Source organism: Crinia signifera, chromosome 3 (genome assembly GCF_055691185.1).
Source record: "Crinia signifera chromosome 3, ASM5569118v1, whole genome shotgun sequence".
NCBI lineage: Eukaryota > Metazoa > Chordata > Amphibia > Anura > Myobatrachidae > Crinia > Crinia signifera.
Genome location: NC_139219.1, coordinates 268,757,035 through 268,774,190, shown reverse-complemented (window position 1 = coordinate 268,774,190; position 17,156 = coordinate 268,757,035). Strand labels below are relative to the sequence as shown.

Here is a 17,156-nt window from a genome sequence, read left to right as displayed (position 1 = left end):
AGACGACGTCTCCCTTCTGCTTATTCTTGGCAAGTAGATAGCCGTTTACGTTGAGTAACATTCCTCTCCGGGACGGAACAAATGTAAATTCGGGCTCGGGTGCTGGTGCTGGTGATATTATTGCTGCTGCTGCTGCTGCTGCTGCTGCTGGTGCTGGTCTAGATTCATCTGCCATCTTAGAAAAAATAGCTGTAGCTGTACCACAGAATACTTGATCCAAAATTTCAAATATGAATCCGGGACATTGAATGTAGGTATTTTTATAGTGTTTGAAATGGGCGTTAGTCTTTCGAAGTTAGAAAAAAACCTAACCCAATGAAAAGGCTTCATTTCAAAAAGTGGGCGGGTTTAAAAAGTGGGCTGGTTTAAAATTAGCCGTTACGACTTGAACAAGTACTGTAAATTGGTTTGAAAATAAAATACGAAAATGCTGAAAATGTTTGATTTTAGTTTAGAGGGCAACTTTAGGGTGCAACATGGGTGAAGGAGGATGCCAGGTGCTAACCCAATGAAGGGGTGATAATGCGGGTATCAGTGCTAGCATAGAGGTGAGCGGTACCGCTTCATTATGCTACTTGTGGTACTAAATTACAAGGGACAGTCGGGGGAACACTGGACATCTGTAGGTATCGGGCGCATCTAATATATACAGAAAAAGGGATGTCAGGGTAGAAATTTGTGGTGTCTACATGTACACAGCTATGGGTACACTTAGGGGTGCAGCATTCAAAGTGTTGAACTGTGGTGAATGCGGATGCCATGGAACCTATTACCGGATAAATCCAGCCTCCCCAACGTCTCACAGCCTCCCGTCTACATTCAGTCGCATAGCTCCACTCTAGCGCTTTGCCTGGCTCTATCATGACTGTGGCACTACAAGTGCCAGAATGACATGGCACTGCGGAGCACTGCAAACACCAATTACACCGTAAAGCATGAAGGATTGCACCCATGGGATCCTTCCATCTGCCTAGCTGACTCCCCAAGCCTAACACTAATGAATGGGTGTGCGGGTATCACTGCTAGCATAGCGGTGAGCAGTGCTAGGGCATTATGTTACTTGTAGTACTATATTAAAAAGTAGAATAGTTTCTGAGGTGTAGATAAGTCTATATATATAAAATGGGGTGTACAGGGCAAGATTTGCGGCGTCTAAATGATTCTCCGAAACAAAGAAATCAAGGTGTATTGTAGGTACAGTAAACATGAATACAATTCGATTATAAAAATTCAATTAGCAGATGAGAAAATTATGTGAGCCCAGTAGATATGCAAAAGACTGAGGCGCCAGGAGTATGACACATGCTTTGTTTAAGCTACCTGTGATTACACTTTGATTACAATAATGATATTACCAAACTCAAAAGATATCTGACCAAGATATAAAATATTTCTTTGAAGATATCAAAAAGACTAAGGCACCAGGGTTATGACACATGCTTTGTTTAAAGTCACCGTGAATACACAGATTAAAATAATTATATTAGCAAAATCAAAAGACATCTGACCCCAGTGTCAAGATATAGAACCGATTTAGGCGCCAGGAGAATGACCCATGCTTTTAGGAGACATGATTTTATAGATAAATTGGTGTAGGCTGGCACAAAACATTTTTATTTATTTTTAAATTTCTTTATTAAAGCGCGCACATATTCCGCAGCGCTTTACAGAAAATATATGAACATACAAATCAGTCCCTGCCCCAGTAGTGCTTACACTCTATATTCCCTTCCCCGTGTGCACAAACATGACATCACATCAGTCCCTGTCCCACTGTATTCCCTAACACATGTAGGCAAACACATTTGGATCAAAATAGGGGTAGCGGGCATATAAATGTAGACGGGAGGCTGTGTGACTGTATGGGGAGGCTTGGGAAGTCTGCATTTAGCAGGGAATGGGGGTGCCGTATTTTATGGGTGCAGCGAGGGAGATGGAGGGATCCCAGGGGTGGAGGCCTTCCTGGGTGAGGGTTTAATGGGCGTGTGCGGCGCTGAAGAGTGGCAGGTCATTCTGGCACTTGTGGTGCCACAGTGATGATAGGCGCCGGCAATGCGCTAGAGTGGAGGTAGGCGACTGAATGTAGGCGGGAGGCTGTGTGACTATGGGGAGGCTTGGAAAGTCTGCATTTAGCCGACAATGGGGGTGCCGTATTTTAGGGGTGCAGCTAGGGAGATGGAGGGATCCCAGGGGTGGAGCCCTTCCTGGCTGAGGGTTTAATGGGCGTAAAGCATGAAGGATTGCACCCATGGGATCCTTCCATCTGCCTAGCTAACTCCCCAAGCCTAACACTAATGAATGGGTGTGCGGGTATCACTGCTAGCATAGCGGTGAGCAGTGCAAGGGCATTATGTTACTTGTAGTACTATATTAAAAAGTAGAATAGTTTCTGAGGTGTAGATAAGTCTATATATATAAAATGGGGTGTACAGGGCAAGATTTGCGGCGTCTAAATGATTCTCCGAAACAAAGAAATCAAGGTGTATTGTAGGTACAGTAAACATGAATACAATTCGATTATAAAAATTCAATTAGCAGATGAGAAAATTATGTGAGCCCAGTAGATATGCAAAAGACTGAGGCGCCAGGAGTATGACACATGCTTTGTTTAAGCTACCTGTGATTACACTTTGATTACAATAATGATATTACCAAACTCAAAAGATATCTGACCAAGATATAAAATATTTCTTTGAAGATATCAAAAAGACTAAGGCACCAGGGTTATGACACATGCTTTGTTTAAAGTCACCGTGAATACACAGATTAAAATAATTATATTAGCAAAATCAAAAGACATCTGACCCCAGTGTCAAGATATAGAACCGATTTAGGCGCCAGGAGAATGACCCATGCTTTTAGGAGACATGATTTTATAGATAAATTGGTGTAGGCTGGCACAAAACATTTTTATTTATTTTTAAATTTCTTTATTAAAGCGCGCACATATTCCGCAGCGCTTTACAGAAAATATATGAACATACAAATCAGTCCCTGCCCCAGTAGTGCTTACACTCTATATTCCCTTCCCCATGTGCACAAACATGACATCACATCAGTCCCTGTCCCACTGTATTCCCTAACACATGTAGGCAAACACATTTGGATCAAAATAGGGGTAGCGGGCATATAAATGTAGGCGGGGGGCTGTGTGACTGTATGGGGAGGCTTGGGAAGTCTGCATTTAGCCGGCAATGGGGGTGCCGTATTTTAGGGGTGCAACGAGGGAGATGGAGGGATAACAGGGGTGGAGGCCTTCCTGGGTGAGGGTTTAATGGGCGTGTGCGGCGCTGAAGAGTGGCAGGTCATTCTGACACTTGTGGTGCCACAGTGATGATAGGCGCCGGCAATGCGCTAGAGTGGAGGTAGGCGACTGAATGTAGGCGGGAGGCTGTGTGACTGTATGGGGAGGCTTGGAAAGTCTGCATTTAGGCGGCAATGGGGGTGCCGTATTTTATGGGTGCAGCGAGGGAGATGGAGGGATCCCGGGGGTGGAGCCCTTCATGGATGGGGGTGTGCGGCGCTGAGCAGTGCCAGGTCGTTGTGGCACTTGTGGTGCCAGCAGGGCCGGTGTGAGTCATGTTAGGCACCAAAGTAGGGAAGTATGCCTCTAGGGAAAGTGTGGGGGAGGTCTCACATGTTGCACAGCAGCCATCTGCATTAAGTACAAGAGGGATGCTCACGGACATGCTAGTATTTTGGAAAGTCCGACTTTAGCGCCCCACGAGATCGCGGCACCCTAGGCAGCTGCCTACTGGGCGCGGCAGTCATGATAGGCGCCGGCAATGCGCTAGAGTGGAGGTAGGCGACTGATTGTAGGCGGGAGGCAGTGTGACTGAATGGGGAGGTTTGGGGAGTCTGCATTTAGCCGGCAATGGGGGTGCCGTATTTTAGGGGTGCAACGAGGGAGATGGAGGGATAACAGGGGTGGAGGCCTTCCTGGGTGAGGGTTTAATGGGCGTGTGCGGCGCTGAAGAGTGGCAGGTCATTCTGACACTTGTGGTGCCACAGTGATGATAGGCGCCGGCAATGCGCTAGAGTGGAGGTAGGCGACTGAATGTAGGCGGGAGGCTGTGTGACTGTATGGGGAGGCTTGGAAAGTCTGCATTTAGGCGGCAATGGGGGTGCCGTATTTTATGGGTGCAGCGAGGGAGATGGAGGGATCCCGGGGGTGGAGCCCTTCATGGATGGGGGTGTGCGGCGCTGAGCAGTGCCAGGTCGTTGTGGCACTTGTGGTGCCAGCAGGGCCGGTGTGAGTCATGTTAGGCACCAAAGTAGGGAAGTATGCCTCTAGGGAAAGTGTGGGGGAGGTCTCACATGTTGCACAGCAGCCATCTGCATTAAGTACAAGAGGGATGCTCACGGACATGCTAGTATTTTGGAAAGTCCGACTTTAGCGCCCCACGAGATCGCGGCACCCTAGGCAGCTGCCTACTGGGCGCGGCAGTCATGATAGGCGCCGGCAATGCGCTAGAGTGGAGGTAGGCGACCGAATGTAGGCGGGAGGCAGTGTGACTGAATGGGGAGGCTTGGGAAGTCTGCATTTAGCCGGCAATGGGGGTGCCGTATTTTATGGATGCAGCAAGGGAGAAGGAGGGATCCCAGGGGTGGAGCCCTTACTGGGTGAGGGTGTAATTTGGGTATGCAGCGCTGAGCAGTGAGAAGTCATTGTAGCACTTGTAGTGCCACGTTAGAATAGTGCTTTACAACGGGAGTATAGCGGCGTGTAGATTTAGACAGATATGGGTGGATTTAGGAGTGGTGCAGCGTTGACAGAGTGGTGATGTAGGGTATTGAGCAGGGTCTCATTACCATCATGAATGGGTGCAACTACAGTACAGTAAGATGTTAAGCTATTAACGGTCGACCTTGTGTTCGGCGACCTAAATAAGTTCGACTTATAAACGGCCGACCTTTCACTCGTCGATGAAATAGCGTTCGATGTAATGCGGGTCGATCTTATGTTATTCGACCTAGTTGTTGTCGATCAAATAACTGTCGATACTTTATTTTTCGATGAACTGAGTTTCGACCTAATATTTATCGATGTTTGTATGTTCGACGTTTTGCGGTTCGAACTTCGTTGTATCGACCAAGTACTTATCGATATAAGGACTTTCTATGTACTGTGTGTTCGATGTTCAGTGTTTCGACCTAGATGTATTCGATGTAAGTTTGTTCGAAGTAATGCATTTCGAGCGTCCGTTAGTCGACCTAGACGAAGTCGATGTAAGCTTGGTCGATGTAAGGTAAGGTCGGCCTTGTTAGTTTGGCGATCATGTTAATATCGATGTTATGTTCAATTCGACCTAATATCTTTCGATGTAAAGTAATCGTCGACCAATGGAGTGTCTGTCCAGTGGAGTCGATCAAAGTAAGTTCGATCTTCCAGTGTTCGACCATATGACCGTATACCGTTCTGTCTGTGTGTGTGTGTTTACTGGCAGTGATCCCTGTGAATTTTAGGCTCCCACTGAGAATTTGTTCATATGTGTAGGTAGGATCCCTGTTTGTGTGTGTGTGTGCTCTGTGTGTGTGTGTGTGTGTGTGTGTGTGTGTGTGTGTGTGTGTGTAGGGGGGGGACACGATAGTGACCCCTGTGTGTGTGTAGGCCAATAGTGTGACCAGTGTGTGTGTGTGTGTGTGTGTGTATGCAGGGACTGGTAGTGACCCGTGTGTGTGTCTGTGTGTGTGTAGGCCAATAGTGACCCCTGTGTGTGTATACAAGGACTGGTAGTGACCCCTGTTTGTGTGTGTGCTCTGTGTGTGTGTGTGTAGGGGGGGACGGGACGATAGTGACCCCTGTGTGTGTATGTGTGTGTGTGTGTAGGGGGGGGGGGGGAGACGATAGTGACCCCTGTGTGTGTGTGCTCTGTGTGAGTGTGTGTAGGGGGGGGGACGATAGTGACCCCTGTGTGTGTGTGTGTAGGGGGGGACGACGATAGTGACCCCTGTGTGTGTGTGTAGGCCAATAGTGTGACCAGTGTGTGTGTGTGTGTTTAGGCTGGCAGTTACCCCTGTGTGTGTGTTTGTAGGCTGGTAGTGACCCCTGTGTGTGTGTTTAGGCTGGTAGTGACCCCTGTGTGTGTGTAGGCTGGTAGTGACCCCTGTATGTGTGTGTGCGTATGTGTGTTTAGGCTGGCAGTGACCCCTGTGTGTGTGTGTGTGTGTGTGTGTTTGTAGGCTGGTAGTGACCCCTGTGTGTTTTTAGGCTGGTAGTGACCCCTGTGTGTGTGTGTGTGTTTAGGCTGGTATTGACCCCTGTGTGTGTGTTTAGGCTGGTAGTGACCCCTGTGTGTGTGTGTAGGCTGGTAGTGACCCCTGTGTGTGTGTGTAGGCTGGTAGTGACCCCTGTGTGTGTGTGTGTGTAGGCAGGTAGTGACCCCTGTGTGTGTGTGTGTGTAGGCAGGTAGTGACCCCTGTGTTTGTGTAGACTGCAGACACTCCCGGATTTTGCAGGAGGCTCCCATTTTAGGCGTCAGTCCCCCAATTCCCCGCAAAGCCCTCTCAATACCCCTGAATACTCAATTTCCATCTAAAAATCCAGACCGCACAGTGCGAGTTTGTCTGCAATGGGGGCATGATCATGCCTAATAGGCCTGCCATGCACCCCTGGCAGTAGTTAGCATGAGAGCCGCTTAGGCCAGTAAAGCCTGCTGGCGGCCAGCCACCGGGGAGACCTTCCATCACAGCTTTCTCTCTCTAGTGGGAGTGGCAGTAGCAACGGATCCTCCCCTCTTGCCCTGACCCCTGCATGGTGGGAGCTGCACCTTGGAGACATCCAGGACAGTGAGAGACGGTGAGCTAGTGCAGAGAGCAGCTGGTGGGGAGGCTTACAACTGGGAGCCCACAGGAGAGGCTGCGGGAAGAGCTCCATTTGTCCCCTTTGTGCAAGACACGGTCCCTCATCTGCAGGCCATGCAAACACTCGAGAATCTCATACCTCTCAATTACAGTTGGACAGTCTTGCTAATTGCAGACAGTCCCGCTGTACCTAAGGGGGGGCAGAGATCACTGGCAATCGCTGAAGAGATGCTGTGTTCATGTGCATGGCATCTCTTCAGTGCAGGGAGGAGGCATGCCCCCAAAATGATGAGAATGGGTGTTGCTACACTGGGCCACGCCCACTTTACTGGAGACCACACCCACTTTTGTAGCCCCAACCCCCCATCCTGGGAGGTATGGAATCTCCCTGAAAGCAGTTTCAAAAAGTAGGCAAGTATGCCACACTATCAGGGCATTTTGTAAACATTCGCTGTGCACCTTGCTATCAGGTCATGTTGTAAACAATTGCTATGCACCACACTATCAGGGAATGTTGTAAACAATTACTGCGCACCCCACTATTAGGGCATGTTGTAAACATTTGCTGTGCACTACACTATCCGGCCATGTTGTAAACATTTGCTGTGCACCACACTATCAGGGTATGTTGTAAACAATCACTGTGCACCACACTATTAGGGCATGTTATAAACAATCAGGGCATTTTGTAAGCAATCACTGTGCATCACACTATCAGGGCATTTTGTAAACAATCACTGAGCACCACACTATCAGGGCATGTTTTAAACAATCGATGTGCTCCACACTATCAGGGCATGTTATAAACAATCGATGAGCACCATGCTATCAGGGCATGTTGTAATAAAGCACTGTGCATCACACCATCAGGGAATGGTGCAAACAATCGCTGTGCGCCACACTATCAGGGCATATTGTAAACAATCGCTGTGCACCACACTCTCAAGTAATATTGTAAATGATCGCAGTGCACCACAATATCAGGGCATGTTGTAAACAACCGCTGTGCATTTCACTATCAGGGAATGTTGTAAACGATCGCTGCGCACCACGGCATGTTGTAAGAAATGTCTTTGAAGGTGAGATGTATCATATGCTAAAGAGAACATACAGCAACAGTGACACATACTCAAATTGCACATCTTTCTGCTCCAGCAGTTGTATAACAGAGTCGGACTGATTGGCACGAATGTGTATATCCACAGTCATCATTGGTGCAATTCTTGCTGATGAATCCGGATGCCAAAAGTCCAGCTAAAGGAAAGCGGAACAATATTACTATTTATGGTTCTTATAGTAAAATAAATTCTCTGAACATGTGACTGATGATTCAGTTAGCCGCGACTGGGCTGAAAATTGCTTATCGCAACCTATTCCTGTGTCTCTGTTTTGTTACTGTTTTGCTTCCAGTTGTGAAGCACAAAATAATCAGCTGCCGCTATACAAATGACTGTTAATAAATAAGTAAATCTATGTAGCTTGCATACGTAGGATTGATTTCTGAGTACCCATGTATATATCCTGCAGATTTTCATATCCTGCAGTAAAACCTGGACCAATAGGGTGCCTTGAGGACCACGTTTGGGAACCTCTGATCTAACCATTACATTAAAATACTGTATGTTTGCAGCATTGATCACAGAGCACTGCTCTACACTGAAAAGCATTATGGATTTAAGTTCATTTTAAAGCATGATAGAGTAGATCTAAAGGGTGCACAACCCCCAAAGAGGAAGAGGCGAGCGCAGCGAGCTCCTGAGTCCGGCAGTTGGGTAATCTGATGTCGGTCTAATGACCGTTGGAATCCCGATTGTCGGACCCCCATACCACACCCAGATTTAAATACTCTTTTAATCAGTAAATATACAATATAGCTACATGAAAAAAAAATCTAAACAAATCTAAAAAATCCAGATGTCTCGCAGCCTACTTGGAAGCCTCTACAGTAAAGCTGGGTGCACAGTAGACAACGTGCAAATGATGTGATGTCACTTAACGATTTCCCTCCTGGACAAACCATATAGTGAATACACACTTAGGGTTATTCTGGTTGGTTCGCTCGGATGCAAATTTGCATCTTTGCAAGTCAACCTAACCCCACCTTGCGAATGGTGATACGCCGGCCCGGCATTCACAAGACGCATACGTGTGCACTGGCTGCAAATGGAGGTTTTACATAAACATAAATTCGCAGCCTGCGGGGTAACACCCACATCATACCATGGTCGCCGACCATCGAATGATGTGGAACGTGCACACATATGTAAGGTTGCTCAGAGCTCAGATGTGATGAACGACTCACGGGAGAACACAATAATAAGTATAATGAAACGCACCGAGTAACTTCACAAGTATTTGCACATACAGTGACCTCCGATGCTGTTCAGCTATGTTTGCCAAGTTGCTAGTAAGCCGACCCATCAGGACTGTAACAAGGTCTCATACAGTAACTATGACACATGCTGCGGCTAAACGAAGCTCTGTAACTACATATACTGTATGTAATGCTTACATTAAATCTCCTGTCCATGCCTTGAATGAGGGCGACATGTTCTCTCGTTTTTGGCTGAATCCGTAAAACCTTGTGGCTAGAATACATGTTAGGCTTTAGAATGTGAAGTGATACATTTAACCCACACTATCATGAACTTATATAGAACAGGGAAAATATATTTACCCATGGAAAGTTACATATGATGACGCCAAACAGGTATCCAAGAAACAAATCCAGATCCAAAGGGATTTCATTTCTTTTTCCTTCACATTGGTCTGCTAATAGACAAAATGTTTAATAAGATCTGTTGTGACCTTTTTGTAGCTCATGTTATCTGATGTATTTCTCCCCCTCCCTAGTAGTGGTATTTTTTCTGCTGATAAAACCTCCCAAGGCTTACAGTACTGTAAAAGTACAGTACACCCAGGCAGTAATGGGAGTACTAATGAAGCCTGGTCCCCAAACCTGCACAATCCAATCCCCCAATTCTCACATACAAACCTCATCCAGATCACCCGGTTTACAACCAATCCAGTTTCGCTTTCAGGCAAAACTTCCCCAATTGCAGTATAACCCTGCCATTTCCATGTCTGGATAGCAAAGAAGTGAATGCTATTTTGTGCTTGTTTGTACCTTTTTTTGAGCTTAAGTATTATATATTTGTTTATTTTATTATATTTCCTTATTTTTTTTCTTACTTTAAATTTGAAATGATATATTTTATATTGTTTGTTCATTAAATAAGATTTAATCAGTGTATTTACTTGGCAGAATCTCCCTAGTTCTTTGTGGGCATATTATGAGTATGTCTTCTTAGTTGTTTCATTGTTAACCCTTTGAGTGCCAAGTGAATTTGTCAAAATTGGTGTGAAAATTGCCCAGCCAACATTTTTATTCATCATAATGACCTTATACAGGAAATATGGGGGGAAATGTAATAGGATGAGAGAATCAGAAAGTGAGAGATTTGGTAAGAATTATTCAGTTTTTTAAAGCGGCAATCATTTACACTGCAAAACCAGTTTGATTTTGCAGTGTAAATGATTGCCGCTTTAAAAAAAATCTGGAGATTTCTTAACAAATCTCTCACTTTCTGATTCTCTCATCCTATTACATTTTCCCCATTGGGTGATATTCAATCTCCCGCCGCCATTCCCGATAGGGGAGATGGCAGCGGGGCCCTAGTCAATGCTGTCTTCCCCATCAGCATTGAACAGGGATCTTAGAAGAATGTGCCCGACTTCACAAGGAGTCAAGCACATTCTGCCAAGAATGGCCGGGAATTGACGAGCTCACGGACGCAGCTCGCTGATTCCCGGTCGCTCCTCATGGCCACGCCCCCTTCTCGTCGCTCGGCAGGCGGCACATTGAATCCCGTCTGCAAAATCCCTGTCAAGCTGGCCGAGAACGGGACAGGGTCATGGCTGTCGGGCCAGCCCGACAGTCGTGACCCAACATTAAATACCCCCCATAATCTTTTTTGTACACAACATTTTTTATTCTAATCCATATACCAAATTTGAGTGATATTAGCATTTTTAATGGATATTTTTGCGCATCTTCTCACATAAATGTGGGCACTCAAAGGGTTAAGCATAATTTTGGAAACAATTAATGAATAAGTAAATACATATTTATTTATTTTACCACAAGGTTTGAATTTTCAATTCTCCTCTTCTGCTCCTGGAACCAGAGCCACCAAATTATCGATTGTGGTCTTCTTGAGTGTTGGGGCTCTGTCTGGTATCTTTGGATTTCTGAAACATCCGACTCACACAGTATATTATATTGTTTATCATTTTTTCCTGATGAATGAAAGATAAAAATAATATGCAGAATTGGCTCCAACCTGGGTGGAGGAGGAAGGTGACTGAGCTGCCTAATCACTCCTGCCTTTCCCCTGCTGGCGGGGTCATGCCATTTACACAATGTACCCTACAGGTCCTGGAACCGCTACATGTTCGGTAGCAGCTATTGCACCATGCATGTATAAATTACTATTACTCTCCTTGATGAAGAGGGAGAACGGTAATTCACTCTGTCATCAGTGAGCTAGCTCATAGCACTTACACAATGGGATTACAGCGCTTATGCACAGGGGCAATGATAGCTCTGTTGGACCCTGGTAATGAGAGTGGGAGTGGCATATGTAGGAGGGTATGGTCACACCCAGAGGCGGATATAGTCCTGATGGGGCCCATGGCAAGATACCGGTTTGGGGCCCTCCTCCCTCAAACTGTCCATAGAACTATTTTTTTTACCTGTTGAATGCAGGTGGCATTGATAGAGTGCATTGGTGCATGCGCAGTCTACCTATAAATGCTCAGCTGCATGGGTATACGGTCACTAGGTCGACACTAAAAGGTCAACCTGCATTAGGTCAACCACTGAAAGTTAACAGGCCTTAGGTCGACACTTGAAAACAAGGTTGACATGGCTATAGGTCGACAGGTTCATTAGGTCAACACAAACATGTCAGCATTGGGAAAGTAGACAGTCAAAAGGGACATGGGTTTTTAACTTTGGTTGTGAGCCTACATGTGCCGGCAGGCGGTATTTCATACCTTACCATCCACTGGGGCGTGAAGAAAGAATACAATAGTGTGCCAGAAGCATGGCAAGTGCAGCGCACCGGTATGGTGTCCATGTCAACTGTGTAGACATTCGGGACAAGAAAGGTGAAGAACCTATTTCAGTCTTTTGACTGTTGACCTTCCCAATTACGACCTAATGCTTGTGTCGACATAATGATCCTGTAGACCTAAAGCCATGTTGACCTTTTTCATGTATCATCCTAAGGCCTGTCGACTTTCAGTGGACAACCTAATGCATGTCGACCTTATGACCCATACCTGCTGTGTGAACATCGGCATTGTGTAGAAATCTGAATCAGGCTTTAGGTCCTTTGGAAGGTGGCTTATTACCCGTGTCGGGATGCGGTCATTTGGTCTACTGCATTATGGTCGACAGTCATTAGGTCGAATCCATTAGGTCGACATGCTAAAAGGTCGACATGACTCTAGGTCGACATGGGAAAAGGTCGACATGATTCTAGTTCGAAAGGTCATTAGTTCGACAGGTCATTAGTTCGACAAGGTCATTAGTTCGACATTGTCTATGTCGACATTCACAAGGTCGACATGGAGTTTTTCACTGTTTTTTGAGCCAACATGTGCCGACAGGCGGTATTTCATGCCCTACCATCCACTAGGGCGTGGTGGGAGAATAAAATAGTGTGCCGAGCGTAGCGAGGCACCGTGCCCGACGCATAGCGAGCGCAGCGAGCGATGCGAGGGGATGCAGTGCACTTTAAACTGTGTCCATGTCGACTGTGTTGACATTCAGGTAAAAAAACAGTGAAAAACCCCATGTCGACCTTGTGAATGTCGACATAGACAATGTCGAACTAATGACCTTGTTGAACTAATGACCTGTCGAACTAATGACCTTTCGACCTAGAATCATGTCGACCTTTTCCCATGTCGACCTAGAATCATGTCGACCTTTTAGCATGTCGACCTAATGGATTCGACCTAATGACTTTCTACCATAATGCAATAGACCAAATGATCCCAACCCCCTGTGTCACATGTAAACTAAACTGACTGCCCACATACAGGGGATGAAACCATTTTGTGTGTCCACACATTTTTTTATCCACACTTTTGGAGTGTGGGTAGGTTCATGTGATGTATGATGTCACGCACGCTTCTCTATGAACATTTGGACGACCAGAATACTTTTATGGGGAATTTCTGGGAGCTGTCCATTACTCAAAGAATAATATTGTCTTTCACATGAGGACTATAGCTCCCAGCAAGCCTCCCTTGTATGCTGGTACTTGGAGAACTCTAAGTACCAGCAGGCAGGGCAATAAGTACCTGCTGGTACCAATAGCCCTTGTGTAAGAGAAATATTAAAATAAAGACAGGACTCCAAACAGTTTATTAGCCAGCACCTGTAAGATCGTGGCCTTTAAGTTCTTTTGCATTGCTGCGGCACTTTCAGGACAGTTGATCACGTTCAGCAGAGTTTTTTTTTTTTAAAACAAGATAATAACTTTGTTTAAAATTAACAAGACAAAAATGGAGACCCATCTACAGCTCAGAATTGCAGAGAGGTGAGATAAGAGCAGCCCTCTGGGATGAAGCTGTCACGAGATAAGGAAAGCCGCAAGTCATCTCACTCTGACTTTAGAAATAACTTGCGAAAAAATGCCATCCCAGCAGCCTATAGAAGTGTGATATTTAGATGTAAACTTAACACAGTTAGTGTGGGAGTAGCAGGGTCTGAGCACAAGAGAGCTCAGACCCTACTACATACCTCCCTACTGTACCGCTTTCCGCGGGAACACCGCGGTTTTTGGTGACGTTCCCGAGTAACACCCAGGCCCGGTAGTGTCCCACGGTTTGGGTCTGTGTGTGTGTGGGGGGTGGGGTGGGGTGGGGGTGGGGGTGGTGGTAGGGGGGGGGGCAGTTGGGAGTCCCCCTGTTGCCCCGCAGCAGAGGGGCTGGGGGCTGGCCAGCAGCTTACAGAGCCACTGGCCTCACATGAATGTTATGATTTGTAGGCCATGCCCCTTGCAGTTAAGCCACACACCATAATTTGGAGCGCACCTAGAGCGCACAGCTGTCCCCTCTTTGTTGGGCTGACAAGTTGGGAGGTATGCTACTACACATGCACAGATTCCCGGAAAAGTGGCACGGCGGCCATTTTTCCGCCGATTTCTGCAAAAGTAGAAGTCTGGAGTCTGAGCACTTTAGCGCTCAGATGCCATTGAGCATGTACTCTATCACTAGACTCTGGAGGTTAAGTATTTAAAAAATGGGTGCAGCATGTGCACTGTGGGCCCCTCTGCACCGCACACACTGCACCCATTGTAAATAAGCCACTGCGTATACTGACAATTAAACCAAGTTTGAGATAATTAGAATTACCAGGCTTACCACGTAGGATTAAAGAGTTAAATGTGTAATGGCCCATAGACATTAGGGCGATCCCACTGACGCCGATATTGGTGGCATCGGGACCCGGCTGGGGGGAGGGGGCGGCGTTGGCAAATGCATACACACATGCCGATGCCGCACACGAGGGGGCAACTGCGGCATGGCCATCAATGTCGATGTCCTCCCTCGTCCAAACATGCTGGATGAGGGAGGGGGGCATTAACGACATGCGGAGCGGGCATCATTAACAATGCATAGCGTACACACTGGAAGATATTGTTCAACATATCATTTGGAAAACCCTTTCTGAATGATATTGTGACCAATATTGTCTATTGTGTAATGGCCTTAAGGTGCCTGACTGCGCTGTATAAGTGGTGCATTGCTCTGTGAATCTGTTTGCTTTGTGGTTCCTCATTTGCATCTCCTCTAATTAGTCTATACATGCAGATCAAGTTCATTAGCTGATAAGATTAACAGATTTCTTCCAAACAAAATTGGTTAGATTGATCCTAGCAGATGTAATAGCTAAATCAGGCAACTATGGTATGTGGCGATTCAGACCTACGAATTTGCCCCCAGTCCCGATGGCCGGGGTTTGCAACATGTGCATATGTAAACCTTGGGGACATACACATCCGCTCGCATGCTAGTGCAGGGATTTGGGCATCAGGGGCGGCATGCATTTGATGGGCGGCCTTTACCTGCGAATATATGCAGCCTACCGAGAAATCAGGCACTATGTCTATCCTGCAGTCACAGCCCTAATGATCAGAAAGTGGCATCCCGGAAAGTAAAGAAAGTATTTTAACCCTATCCCTAACTCTATCCCACTGCTGGGAGATGAGGCTGGGGAAGCCGCTGGTCGGAGGAGCATGCTCCTCCAACCAGCGACCATTAGGGGGCTGAAAACGGGAGTGCGCACCCAGCGATTTATTGCGGGTGCACACTCCAATCGCTAGCAATATGGTCGCTCAGCGATCATTCTGTAAGGGATTTATTGCCCGTGTGTACGCAACTTAACTCTAACCATCCCCTCCCTCAGCCTTCTCGTATCTGTACACACCTATGCAGCCTATCCCTGTCGGGATCTGCCAGGATTTTGACTGGCGCGATTCCTGTTTTGGGATCCTGACTGCATCCCCTATACTGTGGCCAGGTTTACTATCCCATGTACTGTAGTTTTTATATAAATTGTTATTTCCTATTCCAGACTAGTACTGGCAGTTATACAGTTTATTTTTACAATGAAAATTATATTTAACGGTTTAGCTATCTCAAACAGCTATCATAAAAGCTGTCATAGAAGAAAAGTAAATCTAAGAAATCAGAGATCCGATAAAAATAGATTACACTGCAAAATATTCTCAGTTAATCTGTTTTAAATTATCTGATAGTAACATACAGTTGGATCCCCTGTCAACTTTGTTCCATAGGTCGTGGCTCACCATGGCTAGCCATGGCTATCCTATTGTTCTCAGCAGCAATACAATACATAGAACAATACAGTAGGGGATTAGCATAGTCATCCTATTTCTCACTTAATCCAATTAACAGGCTAAATAAGGAGGGCTCCATCTGTAACAGCATTTTGTAAGATATATATATATATATATATATATATATATACTGTATATATATATATATATATATATATATATATATATATATATATATATATATATATTATATACATATATTACCAACCTCCAAATATATAAAAGACCACATAAGCAGTTCCTTGTAGCTGGAATGGGGAATGTAGGCAATGGATGTAATCACAGAAGTAGCATAACCCAACGCATTTCGTCTCACACAAGACTTCATCAGGGGTAACAAATCTCCTTCACTTTTTAGACCATATAGGCCTGGATTCCTGGGATATAGATATATCCTCTGGAATGTGGATAGATTTAGGATGGAGACAGGTCCCAGTGCAAAGTGTGTGTGTGTGTCTCCCAGTATGTCCAGCTCACACTCGTATCCACATCCATTGCCTTATAAGGTGTCCGGGCCTATATGGTCTAAAAAGTGAAGTAAAATTGTGTTCCCTGCGGTTATGATGATCCGTGGTCCAGCGTGTCACTATCGCCTGCTGGGAGAGCCATGCTTGTAGTGTCTTTCCTGCTAGGTCGCTCAGCACACAGCATCGAGGGGTGCATTGCTAGTGCCACGAGATGTGCAGAGCAATTGTGCTTAAGCAATGTGTACAAGGCTTAACTCTCCCTGCACCTATTACATTTGCCCCACCTGCAGTGCGCATGGTTTTGGCCACTTTGAGAAAAAATTTGTCCTGCGATCAGATCTGAATTAGGCCCCATGTTTTATGCATTTGTGTTTAATTTATTTTTAGTACAGTATATCATGTTTTGTGAATAATGAGATTATTTGAGAGTCACAGAGAAGGATAATTTTACAGAGTTGTTATAATTTCTTGCCTGGACAGATATATATATATATATGTGTGTGATATTACACTATCATTTTGTGTTGGTGTTGCCCCGAGAAGGCAAGCAAGACTCCCAGAGTGGGGTGCAGCCCCTCCTGTCCCATCTAAGCCATCCTTGGAACTTGATAGTCGGGGGAGTCCGACCCAGTTCGCGATATCGAAGCCCCACTCTTGCTTGATAATGCTGATAATCTGGCATTGAATAGTGGGGGTGGGATTCTGATAAAGCAATCGCGCATCCACACCCTGCGCAACCCACCTGTTGCAAGGCGACATCCCTTATTTCACCAACATGGCTGCCCCCTTCTGCAGGGCGCAGCCAAAAACTTGGTAAGTGTGTTACAACTAGGATGGTAAACTGTTTTGTTTATGCAGATAATGGGTGAAATGTAATGAGAATCATAAAGTGAGAGATTTGGTAAGAAATCTCCAGTTTTTTAAAGCGGCAATCATTTACACTTCA

At 45.8% G+C, this 17,156-nt stretch overlaps 1 protein-coding gene across 1 annotated transcript in view; it reads right to left on the bottom strand.

The window, feature by feature from the left end:
• The window catches only part of LOC146064488 (carboxypeptidase B-like), a 61,477-nt gene extending 51,858 nt beyond the window's left edge, over nucleotides 1–9,619 (bottom strand). The window contains exons 1-3 of the mRNA XM_083178023.1: nucleotides 9,482–9,619; nucleotides 9,317–9,392; nucleotides 7,934–8,058 (exon numbers count right to left, since the gene is read on the bottom strand). Of these exons, the coding sequence (XP_083034149.1) occupies nucleotides 7,934–8,058; nucleotides 9,317–9,392; nucleotides 9,482–9,552 (272 nt within the window). The 5' untranslated portion in view covers nucleotides 9,553–9,619. The remainder of the gene's footprint in view (nucleotides 1–7,933; nucleotides 8,059–9,316; nucleotides 9,393–9,481) is intronic.
• Between the last annotated feature and the right edge of the window lie 7,537 nt (nucleotides 9,620–17,156).